The sequence below is a fragment of the Aquila chrysaetos genome, chromosome 13 (assembly GCF_900496995.4).
Source record: "Aquila chrysaetos chrysaetos chromosome 13, bAquChr1.4, whole genome shotgun sequence".
Taxonomy (NCBI): domain Eukaryota; kingdom Metazoa; phylum Chordata; class Aves; order Accipitriformes; family Accipitridae; genus Aquila; species Aquila chrysaetos.
In genome coordinates this window covers 30002651-30016458 of record NC_044016.1, presented here as the reverse complement: position 1 = coordinate 30016458, position 13808 = coordinate 30002651, and the positions used below count along the sequence as shown (strand labels likewise).

Here is a 13808-nt window from a genome sequence, read left to right as displayed (position 1 = left end):
TCTGGACTACAAGACTTCTTGAGCTGCCTGACAACATTTTCTATGGTTCTGTGATTTTACAAAAAGTGGACATAAAAATTTTTCTTTTTTCGAGCAAAATTGTGAATGAATCGGAAATCTGCAAATTTGGACAAAAAGAGATTATAGTTTCATCCCCTATCTCCCTTGTATTCTCTTCACAGGATATTGCCGGCGCTTGGCAGAGACTTGAACAAGCTGAGAAAGGCTATGAAGAGTGGCTGCTGAATGAAATAAGAAGACTGGAGAGACTTGAACACTTGGCTGAGAAATTCAGGCAGAAGGCTTCCACTCATGAACAATGGGCATATGGTGAGCAGAGATGGCTTTTAACATTTTTAATGTTCTAATGTTCAAGGTTGAACTGTCAGTGCTGAATATTTGCTAGCCAGAGACTCACTCGTAAGTAGTTTGGACAGTTTTAGAAACCTAAAATAATAAGAGATAAAATTGCAGGTTTTGTTGACTGTAGTCATGTTCCTAACTTGTAGGCACGTTGCTAATGAAATGTAACTGTAAAAATCATAATCTTGAGGTAGTGAGTCAAACTTAATGGGAATATTCAGCATCTTAATAGAGGCCATTACTGCTAATGCATGCTTATGTATTTGTACACCAGCAATCCAACCAGGAATGCAGACACACCATGGGTTAAATGTGAAATTATTAACTGAGTTATTCTGAGTTGATTATCATTTGGCCATCATGATGTTTTGAACAGTCCACGTAAACTCCATGATAATGGACTCATTTCTGCTTTGCTCCATACCTGGATAACACCCCATTTATAGTTCTGTTTTTGAATGGTAACCTAACCTAGGTGTAGTTGTAACAGCTATAGGAGCATACACTGGCATACAGTTTTGTTGGGGACCATTAAACGTAGATCTGCTCTATCATCCTCTTGTTTGCCCCGACAACAGTCTTCCTGCTTCTGCCATGCTTCTGGCTTTTTCCAGCTAGAATCTTTTCACACTGTGAAAGTAAACCGGAGTCCATCCCGTAACACGGTTGCTGGAAGCATACAAGGCTGTAAATGGCTGCCAAGCAGATACTAGAAGGGAAACAACAGTGTTTATCAGCCCTGAGAGCCTATTTTCTGAGCATAAACTACTCATGGTGACGTGTTATGGCTGTTAGGCAGGGAAAACTTCACATAAGCTGGTACATAGCAAGTGAAACAATAGTCCCTTCTGGCTCTAGAATTCACAGAGCTCTGTAATGCCATGTGGTGAGCTGCAGTTGTAGGGTCTGTCTGTATGGATTCAGTTGTCCAGCGCAGGAGCTACTGAGGAGTAATATTTCAGTTTCTGATTTCCTCTTTGCTTCTCTAGCCTTTTGTAAATAGGTTGGCATTTTCCACTGAATATTAAGTGTTTGATACAAAAGGCAGCCACACATCTCAATTTTTTTTTTTTTTTTTTTTTTTTTTTTTTTTTGGAAGTGCTGCAATGAGTAATGAATTGAAGGCAGAACACGAAAAAGAGTAACATCATTAGTAAGAGGGAAGCTGAGTGTAGCAGTGTGATTTCTGGTTTTGTAAGTCTACTCTACAAAAGACTTATCACAATAGTTTAGAGTCCCAGTTTTTGCCAATATACCATTTTTATGCCAGTTTCTCAAGCAATGTAATACTTGCTATTTTAGACCAGTATAAACAGCCTGTGCAAAAATCAAGGAATTACTGAGAGATCTTTAAAAATATATATTTCTGAGTAACACTGTTGTGCTGACAATTTGCTGCTGATTTCAGTGGGGGCAGGACTTCATCTCATACATGTGATTTTCACCATGCCTCAGTTTAAAAAGTTGACTAAATTTGCAATTGTTCTAACCAATAAATTTGTAAAAAATTACTAATACTTTAATTTCCTCTTTCAGGCAAAGAGCAGATCTTGCTTCAGAAGGATTATGAATCTGCTTCTCTGACAGAAGTCCGCGCCATGTTAAGGAAACATGAAGCTTTTGAGAGTGATTTGGCTGCTCACCAGGACAGGGTGGAACAGATCGCTGCCATTGCGCAGGAGCTGAAGTATGTTCCATTTAAAGGCTTGCAGCTGCTGACATTTAACTTTGCGATAAACTCTTTCCAATGAATTTGATAGTGTCATAGGTACCAACGTAAGAATTCCAGAGATAGCTTCGTAAGTATATTATCTGAGCTGGTCACTGAGACCTTTCCCTCATCTCCCCGTTACCCCCAACCAAATATAGATACTCAACTGACTAAAATTATTTGAAATCAAACATTTTAAAATTGACTTAACAGTAATATTTTAGCATGAGCTCTGCTGATGAGTCCATTGTGTGTTGATGGGAATCCTGGAGGTGTTTATTTCTCAGTTCATATGGTCTGCTGAGAGGTACTGGCTATGAGTTGTTTAACTTAGAAAATAATTTCGCTTACACAAATTACAGATCAAGCATCTTCACTTTAAAATCAAGTATTTTCCCACAAGCATATTGATCCTTTCAAAGGGCTTCATATCCCTAAATTATCCCCACAGTATTGGGTAATGCATGGACTTTTCTGAAGATTTAATTGTCTCTAGTATACTTATTTTCACAATCTCTTCGTATTATATTTGGAAGCGTCATTGTCTCCATTTTACAGAAGGGCACTGGGGCATATGAAAACTAAATAACTTGCTCAGGGTCACACAAGCAATCAAGCACACAAGCTTTCCTAAAGGAGAGCAGGAGTTCTCACCCACAGTGCCATCAACTTAGCCAGAGGACCAACACTTGCTCACTCAGCGTACTATGCCCAGAGCAAACACAGCGAAAGCTGGGAACAATTCTACAACACATTTAGGCTACATCTGTATTGTTGACATCAGCTGCATAGGTCAGGGATGTGAAAAGTCAAGGCCCCTGACTGACAGACACCCTTATGGCAGCAGAAGTCCTGAGTGTTGATGCAGTTACTCTGGCTAAACTCTGTCTTTATCGGTGGAGCTTGCTTTTGGTTTTGGGAAGACTGTTAATTTACCTGTGTGAAGCACAGTTTTGTTGGCAAAGTTCTGCCCACACAAACAGGAATGTAGTGTTACATACTGATGTCCCTATTCTGGTAAAGTCTTGGTGTGTACACAAAGATAAGCACATTTGATTTTATAATCTTCTGCAGTTAATTGCAGCAGTTTTGTACAGTAAATCAGTGGCATTACTCCTGATCTTAGCAATTTGGCACATACTTAAATTCATTGCTCACCTGCATTATAAATCCATAAAGCCAACACGAACAAATGTGCGGTAGTGGTCAAAACAGGAGCCAACATCAAAATTTTCAAGATTCGTGCCCTTGGCTTCATCTCTCCAAGTTTCAGTTTCTCAGCTTCTTGAATAGGCAAAACAGTTACTACTCAAAACTCAAGTGTTAAAAGCATGCCCTCTTTTCACTATGAAGGACCATGACTCATAAACAGCTCCACATTCATTAACAATTTAAAAATCAGAGAGTTGTCTAAAGATGTAGTTCATACCTGATAGCAACAGCACTTACAGTAATTGTATAATTCAAATGGATTTAGAAGAAAAGTCCTATTTTTCAAGATTATTTAAAGGAGGAAAAGTAAAGCACGGTGGGCAGAGTAAGCACTGGTTTTTAGTTAGTGTGAAAGAAGTCTGAAAAACACAGAGAATGGAGATTTCACTGAGTATGTGAGCTTATGAAAAACCTTCTGGCATGCCATGATCTCTGTTGTGGAGTTACTTGTTCCTCTTTGTACTAAAGAAAGTTTCTGAAACACCTAATCATTGTTAATTCAGCTTCAGCTATACAAGTGATGAGAAACTTCGGGAATGTAGTATACATAGCACAGCATCTGCATACCAGCGTTTTGAACCCTGTGTCCTTTACCGCTGGTGAGGCCAGTGAACACTGTATCCTGTCTATTTTAGGATTGTCTTTTCTCAGTTGTTTCAGTAATTTGCTGTGTGAAGTTAAACGAGTTATTTGTGGCCTGGGCTGCAAAGATGCTGAAAACCCATTGCTTTTAGAGATGCTCAACGTCGACTTCTCTGCTTCTTCATAAAATGGGGCTATCAGTGCCTGATTTTTCACTGAGACTCAGTAGCTCAGTTATGCTTAATGCCCTTGGAGAACACTTAATAAAAAGTCATAAAGGTCAAGTGTTATCATTAGCTGCAAGAAAATGGACAGCTTCTATTTAAATATTGATTTTAATTATTTATACATAATTCCTCACACAATGAAATTATGGAGGAAAATGCCAATTTCTTTCTCCATTCATATTTTTAAAGAAGGATTGACTAATGTCTGGATGCGAAGAAATGTGGATTGGCACCTGGTACAAAGCCTATCAGTCAATGTGGGTATTTTTTTCTTAGTTTTTTTCATCACTTGCTCAGGCCCTTATAGAAATCGTTATCATCATCTGTGTCTGAATTCCAAGTCAGTACACCTCCATGTTTTGTTTTAGTCAATCTCTTGGCTGTCTAATGTCGCTATTTCAAAGGAGAGCAATTTCTGTGTGACCTTGAACTCTACCAGTTACAGTTTCCTGTCTGTTCTGGTATTTTCTGCTGCAGCAGCTCGGTCCACTGTGTGGTTAAGGTTAAAGGTGCTACAAGCTTGTTGATTGGTGCTGTTTAGATAAAGGATTTGTGCATGTGTGCAAGCAGGTGATTCCAGCCAGGATGCTGCAGTAAGATTGTTGTGTTCCAGCCTGTATAGACTTGGATATTCCTTGGCAATGAAGCATGACGAGGCTTGGACAGGGCTATGTACAAAGCTGGAAAAAGTCAGGCATTTCTAAAATGGAATTTGCCATTTATGACATAGCAAATGCTAAATAGAACTTCAGTGAGCTGTACTATGAAATGCCATATTCATTTATGATCTTGTGTGCTCATTTCAATGTTTTCAATCATCAAGATAAAATTTTTTGAATGTAGTTTCTTGTATATCCATCACTTCTAGTATAGCCACTTATTTTCAGCCAAGAAGAGCACTATCTGTAACACTGATTTGCAGAGTCTTTTTGCTTCTGGAAACCTGGGCTCGAATTGTGCTTACGTGCATGATTAACATGAGCCTGGTTCTGAAGCAGTGCTAAAGCATGTTGCTCAGCAGGTTATTTTTGTGACACTATCACGGTTCCTAAAGTGAGCTCGTACGTAAGTTTTGTTCTTCTCTGGATCAGGACAAAATTTGACTGAATTTTTGATTCTTTACAGATAAGATTGAATTACTTGTAAGATCAATAGGAATAGCTTGATGATTTTTAGTTTCTAAAGGCTGTAGATTTCAAATAACCAAATGAATAGAAATGGCTGTGCTCTTAGAAGATCTGTAACACGTGCAGCACTACTTTGTGTATGTATGATAAGCAAAAGTTTTTATAAGATGTGAAATCTAGTCTCTTCACAGCTTCAATGTTGAGAGAGATATAAAAACTAACAGGACAAGGAATGTAAACCTGTGTTTTATTTCCAAGTAAATAATCTCCTATGAGTTGTTATTTTTACCTCTGCTCCTGCTTTGAGCAGAAAAATGTTCTTTGACACATATAATACACTTATTTGAAGTAAACTACAGCAGACCCACAAAGGCAGTGGAGCTACACTGTGTAATGCCATTTGGTAATCTGACTTATGATTTTTGACCCACGGGTGCCCTTTTTAAAAGTTGTTTTGATAATATTATTCTCCTACCTATTTGTCCACAGCACATACCCCTGGAAGAAATAGGATAGCAGAGATCTTATGGGGAATGACTGAACCTCCCTGGCAGAGCTGGTGGAGGAACGTTGCACATTACCTTCCAGGACTTTGACCAGAGCTGGTACAATCAGTCCCTCACTTTCATGGAAGGACACCTGCCCTTATCCTAATCGACAAAAGGAGATAAGTGATCCATTGAAGCAAAAATGAAATTTGGAGTACTCTCAGGGATGTGACCTGGAGTATCTGGAAAAATACCCTGTCCATATTCTGGTATATTAGATTTGGTATGCGAAGAGACCAGAATATGAATCTCCACATCCCATCCACTTGGTGAGCTCACAGCTCACACAGGAACATCATCTAATAATCTCAATATGCTGTAACGAAAAAAACCAGCTTCCAGCCAAAAACTCATAGCAGCAAAATATATCTCAGCCTGTTTCATCCAAAACTCCATGCTTCCAACTTAAAATTTCTTAATAGATAGATGGCTTTTCCCTTGAGAGCAAGCCTTTTTCTTAGCCTTCAAGGAGGTAGCAAGTTTTCGAGTTAAGAAGCCCTTGTATATTGTGACTTGCTGGCAGCTTCCTCCTTACATGTAACAGTTCTACTTTCACAATTTGGGGTTGGTTTTGTTATTTTTTAAAAATTGTTACGGCATTTTATTTTTTACTTGTTTTACCATTCTTCACTTTCAACAGTCGATTGATTGCAGCACATGTGAAGCCTCTTTAAACAGAATAGTTGACATACTTCTCCACTTTATCCTGAACCAGATTGCTCTGACTGAGCTTAGAGGAGGAAGCATGAACACTGCCCCTGGCCTACAGTGTGGCCTCACAGAGGAAAGCTACCTCTGTTCTCATTTTGTCCTCTGATTCTCTAAGTTACTGGCGGAGTGATCTGTACATTCCTCTTACCAATTGCCTAGAGAAGAATTCTCAAAAGAAGGAAACAAATTCTATCTGCATTTAAAGTCTTGTTCAAGCCTTAAAGTAAATCTTAGCTTCATACTGCTATGCTGTCACATAATCACACTCTGCAATGTTTAGTACTGGGCAAAGTGTCCTCAAGGAGCAGCCAAGAGCTAAATTCAGTGGATGATGATACACCAATAAAAGTGAGCTTCCAAAGTGCCAAACACATGTATTTTATTATGGTCATGGTGGCTGCAGCAGAACCAAGGGGATTATCTGTCACTGAGATAAAAAATTCAATTTGAGACAGACTCAGTGCAGAATCTCAGGACAGAGCCTTAAAAAGTTATTCCAGTCTTAGGCAGAATAGTAAGTTGCTTTCTGGCAGGATAATATAAGCCTATTAAGCAGGTGAAAAAGCAATGCTAACTGCTACATCCTTTGTGGGTGCACTGATTCATGCTGGTGGCATACGTGGGTCTGGAGATCCCTGTTCTCTCACCCAGCCAGTTCTAGCGTGTAGCTCTGTGAGGAGTTTCTGGAGAGGAAGATGAAAATTTTTCTCTGTGCCCCATATCTGGGCAGCCCCTATTAGTATTGCCAGGCCTGTGAGAGAGAGATTATGCTTTGAATGCAACCTGAGGTCTCTTTCTCAGTTAAATAATTTCAGACCATATGAAGCTGGAAAGGATCATTAGATTATTTAAAATGAAACGTATATTTCAGGCTAATTAATTTTAAACTGTACCAATCTTCAGAAACTTAATAAAGCCCCAGACTGAAGCATTCTGGTCTTCAGGAGATCAAATTGCTTGTGCCACAGGAATAGCCGAGGCAAAGGTGGTTAGACATCTTATTTGTCTTTAATACCTGGATGTCACAGATGGATACTTGATTTTTCTCACAACAGAGGAGGTTGATCCTGTTCCTGTACTGTGCTGCTTGAAATGTCTAGATCACACATGTCTGTACTGCAACACTTGCTTACCTAGAGGAGAAGTATTGCAAAAAAGAGGGGAAGAATTACTGAGGGCCAGTGGAAGAGTGTGGACAATGCAACTGCTCCTGTCTTTCAGAAAGTCACACAGATTTTTGTCTTTATTCTTTCTTAGTGAACTGGACTACCATGATGCTGCAAGTGTCAATGATAGATGCCAAAAGATATGTGACCAATGGGACAGCCTGGGAACACTTACTCAGAAAAGGAGAGAGGCACTGGAGGTAAACCATATAACAATGATCAGCAGCTCAGCTGAGGCAGGAAGTGGGGAATGAACCATTTGTTTCAGATCTAGAAACAGTGCCATTGAGCATCCACTTTGGAATCCAAACAGCAACAAACCCTTTCCTCAGATCTCCTTTTCATTTTAGTGTGGTTTCATTTGCAGAGAGATTGAATTGCTCAGAGCAGACTTGACAGTACTCAGCTGCCAAGGACAGTTCTAAAGCAGCAACAAATGGCATGTGGTTTATAGTACCACTCTTTGGGAATTTGATGTCCAGCAAGAATAACAAAAGCCATTAGGCGCTTACCTTTTCATACTTGTCTGAGCTTAATCAGGTGAGGTACAGGATAATGGCCAGCACTGGGTTAATTTTTTGGTAGCGAGTATTCCAAAGCACTGAGATACTTTCCAAAACCTTGTTCCTTAAGAAAAGAGGAAGTCGCACCCATGTATGCCAAGGTGGAAAACATATGTCTAACTCTTCCTTTTTATACTTAAAAGAAATTATTAAAGCAAGATTAGCAGATTTTAATTGATTTGCAATAGATCACAATAACAAAAATACTTAAAATATCAGTAATGAGCAATTTCACTTGTTAGTCTTCAAAGGCATACACTTCTTTTAACATGTTGGATATGAGTATCTTTACTGCAGTTAGTCCTGTTGCCTTGAGTAAGAACCCTTAAAGCAGGTGGTGAAATCAGTCAACCATACAATCAATTGCTTTTGAAAAGATGAGGCATGACTTTGTGCATGGGTGGGTATGTATGTACAGTTAGGTCTTGCCCTAGTAACGAAGGAATGTGCCTTTCCCAACCTGTACAGAGGACAGAGAAATTGCTCGAAACGATTGATCAGCTTCACCTGGAGTTTGCCAAAAGAGCTGCTCCTTTCAACAACTGGATGGAAGGTGCTATGGAAGACCTACAGGACATGTTTATTGTTCATAGCATAGAGGAAATTCAGGTAAATCATTGTCTATTTTTTGGCTTACAGTCATAGGGAAAACAAGAAAGGAAGCTTTTCCTTCTTAGAGAGTAGAACATGTGTAACGAAAAAACCTCCCATATCTGTCTTGACGTTTTCTTTGTGATAGGCAATGTCTGCTCTATTATAAATAGGCTTTCTCATTGGTATGAAAGCATATTCCAGACATCATGGAAGAAGCAATGGACCTGATAAAGTCAATGAGGCTGTTTCATGAATGTATCTACATGTATTATTTCCTGTATCTACAGATACATGTAGGCAGGGTGTTTGAGAGGCTGAGAGAGGAGCTGTGCTTATTTACAGCAGATGTTCCAGATGTTGGAAGAAACATTAAAGTTTTCATGCTTTCCCTCTCTGTTTCTGATTTTAGAGTTTAATCTCTGCACATGATCAATTTAAAGCTACTTTGCCAGAGGCAGATGGTGAAAGACAGGCCATACTGTCAATCCAGAATGAAGTTGAAAAAGTTATTCAGAGTTACAGCATGAGAATAAGCGCAAGCAATCCTTACAGCACTGTTACTGTGGAAGAGATTCGTAGCAAGTGGGAAAAGGTAATGTGTGCTAAATACATAAAGGACGTGGTAACGTAGTATTCAAGTTTAGGATTACTGAGAATATTCAGAGAACTTTACAATAAATCTGTAAATTAATCTAGATAACCAGATGCCAGAATGAACTTTCTACAGTATCTAATGCTCTCTCTTATGTTGCTGGGCTCGCTTCACAATATACCTTGCTCCCATCACTCAACATTATCTAAGTCCTTTTTGGCAGGGCAAGAGAAGCATGTGTTGGGGCTACTGCAGAGCTGGTGTCTGGCCAGTGGATGGGCCAGGGGGTGCCATGAGAAGAAGAGAAAATGATTGCATTCTTTCTCTCAATATAAACAGTAGTTTGTGTGTCTTTTCTACCCAGCTGCTGCTTTTCACAAATGTTGTAAAAAATTAGCATCTTTGGGACCATTAATGTTCTGTCCAGTTACACTGAAATTGGCAATTACCTTATTGAAATTACTGAGGAGGGATTAAAGAGAGGCTCCTAGAGCAATCACACAAACTTTATTTCATTAGGAACCAAGACAGATACTATGTTGAAGGTAAATGATTGTGTAGAATGTACGAATTTACCAAATAGATAAACGTACATGGAAAAGAAAACACCCTCAATGGGTTATAAAAACCAAGCAATAAGGACTAAATTCAGAATCTCCCAGGGCAATCCAGAAGGGTAAGCAAAAAAAAAGCATTTGCAGTGTATTAGAGACCTTCAGATATACATGATGGACAGAACATGTCTCATGTTATCCTACCATAATGGCTGTGCTTGAATGAAATGTTTTGCCCCAACTATTCTTAGCACAATTACTTAGAGATTGAAAAAATCACCTGTGTTTCAAAAGAAAAACAAAGTAAGTGTTCTAATAGCAGTTCAAGTTAAATAATTGTCTTGCACTTGAATCCATTCAGAGGTGAGAATTTCTTCTCTCTCCATGTCAGTCTCTCTGGTCAGGCTGCCCAAGACCATATTAGCAATTTCTTATGTTAGCACAGAATTGGTAAATAGTGATCATGTTTCTGGCTTGTCCTTCTGATATCAACCTTCAGACCAATAAGAAAAATTAGTAATTAGTGTAGATTTATTTCTTCCATTTGTTTTTAAACTATTCCATTGTGCCTACTCACACTCAGCGCTTTCCCACTGTAACAGGTGAAGCAGCTGGTGCCTCAGAGGGATCAATCCTTGCAGGAGGAGCTAGCCCGCCAGCATGCCAACGAGCGCCTGCGTCGCCAGTTTGCTGCTCAGGCCAACGTCATTGGGCCATGGATCCAGACCAAGATGGAGGTGAGTGTCAGACCCTCACGCAGAAGCTGATGAACAAAGTGGTTTAAAATTTTTTCTCTCAGCTTTATATAGAGGACAACAGCAATCTCCATGATAGTTCACCAGCTGTTTGATCCTGAAGTATTTAGCACCTGTTAAGATGATTTTTAAAACTGTGGAAGCTTGTACAAGTGCTACCTTGATGGTGAGGAGGAGATGTGGCTTTGAAAAATCAATCACTAAACAATTTCTATTTAGCTTCTGATTTCTGTAAAGGAAAGATACCAGGATCACTGGGTATTAATTCCAGAATCACCAGTACTAATTCCAGAAATAAATATGCCACATTTCTTTTGAAATGTGTTTTCTGTAGTAAAATTTCTTGTCTCCACTGTATGAAAGTTTTATTACTATTGCTTCTTAGTATGAAAATATTACATACTTATCTGAATGTTGGTCAAATTAGCAAATTTGAATGTTAAATTTTGCGGGGCTGGGGGGTGTGTGTCTTTGTTTCTTTTGACAGGAAATTGCCCGCAGCTCTATTGAAATGACAGGGCCTTTGGAGGACCAGATGAATCAGCTGAAGCAATATGAGCACAATATCATTAATTATAAACACAACATTGACAAACTGGAAGGAGATCATCAGCTTATACAAGAAGCCCTGGTGTTTGACAACAAGCACACCAACTATACTATGGAGGTAGCCATTTACTCCCTTTTGCACTTGTTAGTTTATTCTGCCCTCTTCTGCCATATAACTATCTTCCCTGAACTGAAGAGACAGCAACAGAGGATGGAATTTGGCAGACTTTCTAATAATCTCATAAGACTTGTTTTATTTTCACTTATTTTTACTTTTGGTGAAGAAGTACCCATTTAGAAACCAGTTCCATATTTTTCTGAAGGTAATTTTTATTTTTAATGATCCTTGGTCATAATATAGAGTTAGTGGTATGGAAAAGGCATCACATAAATATTTAGAGCTGATTTTTTGCTTACTGTACTTTTTATACTCCTAGAAGAATGTATCTGGTTCTTTAATAAATCAGTATTTTCTCTCTCATAGCACATCCGTGTTGGATGGGAGCTCCTACTTACCACCATTGCTCGAACTATCAATGAGGTTGAGACTCAGATCCTCACAAGAGATGCCAAGGGTATCACCCAGGAACAAATGAATGACTTCAGAGCATCATTCAATCATTTTGACAGGGTACAGTACTCCTGCTTTTTCTCAACTAGCAATATTTATTGTTCCCAAAACCAAGTTCTTTTCATTCCAAATGTAAGCCTTTTAAAAAACTATGAATGCAGTAGCAATGAGCTCTTTTTAAACCAGCAAAAAAGATCTGTTAACAAAGAATTTACAGCCTTATGAAATCATAGCATTGTACAGATACATTAAAGATTAATATTTACTCTTTAAATGTAATGCAGAATTATAGTTCTGCTAGTATGGTTGAGTATTTGTTCAAATAACAGGCAGAACTGGATAAATCTGTGTGTTTTGGAAAATAATGTGCCCCTTTATTTTAAAGCAGTGCAGGATGTTCTATGTACTTGCCAGCCGCTTCCATCTCATTAAATTTAGCTGTAATCTGGATTACAGGTTTGGTTTTTGTAGTTTGATTCACAACTTGTCCCCCTAGAAATAGATTTGTAGGGAATATAGCTGTCAAGGAAAATCCTTTATTTTTCTGGCTGTATGTGGGAAATAAGAGGCTGGTTTTTTCAGTTGTTTAATCATGGATGAATAAAAAAGTAGGAATGAAAACACTGTTGTGAAGAAACTTAACTCACTCCTTCTGTGAGTGACACAGTATTCATGGATAGAAGGTTAAAAAGATAGCTATTAGTAGACACAATAGCAAAATACATGCAGACAGGAATCTGACATTCCCGGTTGGAGAACATGAGTTAGCTCTGCTGGCTCTGTGCTCACATGAACCCACCTTCAAAACCAAGTTCACATTTCAAATACTGAAAAAAGATTATCATAATGCAGCACCAGGCTGTTATCTTTTTCCCAGGACAGATTCCTGTAGTTAGGAGACTGTGCTTAACCCCCGACTTATATTCTGTTATCACATAAGTCAGCTCCTTCAAATCATTTCAGCCTATAGCAAAATGCCACTTTCTTTTCACTGCCATCCTGTTTGTCCAGCTCTACTCAAAATGGTTACCCATACCTGGGCTTATACTTGTTGTGCATTGGATGCTGACAGCCATAGTTTGCTAAATATTCTGTAGAATATCCTTAATTGTTTAGAAGAAAAAGCAGAACTGCCAAACCTCTGCTTTCTGAAGAAACACACAAGCATAGGAAAGGTTAGCTACACAGGAACCAGGAACAGATTTTATGGAAAATCTTAATGTGATTCTAGTGCAGCATAATTCCTTTTTGTATTTTCTAAGGAAGCAGAAGATAACATCACAGAAGCAGAGATAAATATCCTGGGGTGGAAGGAAGTAGCATACTAAATGTCTTTCCCAATGCACTGGAGCAGATAACTGAGCAATTAGAGCTATTAAAAGCAGACAGAGTACCAGGCCTGGATAAATTACACGCCAGGATTTGAGAGACCCTATTAAGGGAAACCGGGGACTTTGCACAAAGATTTGACAGCTCCCTAATGATAAGCAAGCAAGGTGACTGAATCCTAGTATGTCTTAGACTAGATGGCCGTTTCTAGCATCCCTGTTTCTTTGTGGTTCATAGATGATTTCTCTGCCACACTCGCAGCAGGGCTGGTTCAGTGGCTGAGGAGGTATTACGGGCATCTCTTCGTGCCTCAGAAGGTCTTGAGGGGAGAAGCTAAATCCTACACTAACCAGCCCTTTTGTTATGGATCTTTAGGCTTTGCAGATGCAGTAAGACTTTGAGATACCGAAGGATACAACAGAGCAAGGCCTTAGGAAATGTTGTATGGCCTGGAAAAGGGTACTCATGTCACACAGCTGCAGGCAGGTTGGAGATGGGCTATGACAATAACGTGCAACACAGAAGTGCTTCCCAGCTCCTAGATCCTTGCCTATCCTTGGCTGTCTGCTTTCTTCAGGCTGTAATGAGTCACGGCTCCTGGCAGTGTCCCTTCTGCCCTTGCTTCAGTTGCAGGAAGCCCGAGTGGCTGGGTCA

The 13808-nt window shown here is 39.2% G+C and overlaps 1 protein-coding gene across 8 annotated transcripts in view; it reads left to right on the top strand.

Moving 5' to 3' along the window:
- ACTN2 (actinin alpha 2) overlaps window positions 1-13808 on the top strand; it is a 71761-nt gene that overhangs the window by 48624 nt on the left and 9329 nt on the right. For all 8 annotated transcript variants that reach the window (XM_030034955.1, XM_030034952.1, XM_030034949.1 and 5 more), the window contains 8 exons: window positions 183-330; window positions 1900-2050; window positions 7739-7847; window positions 8679-8819; window positions 9214-9396; window positions 10553-10687; window positions 11193-11372; window positions 11739-11885. In XM_030034955.1, the coding sequence (XP_029890815.1) occupies window positions 183-330; window positions 1900-2050; window positions 7739-7847; window positions 8679-8819; window positions 9214-9396; window positions 10553-10687; window positions 11193-11372; window positions 11739-11885 (1194 nt within the window). The remainder of the gene's footprint in view (window positions 1-182; window positions 331-1899; window positions 2051-7738; window positions 7848-8678; window positions 8820-9213; window positions 9397-10552; window positions 10688-11192; window positions 11373-11738; window positions 11886-13808) is intronic.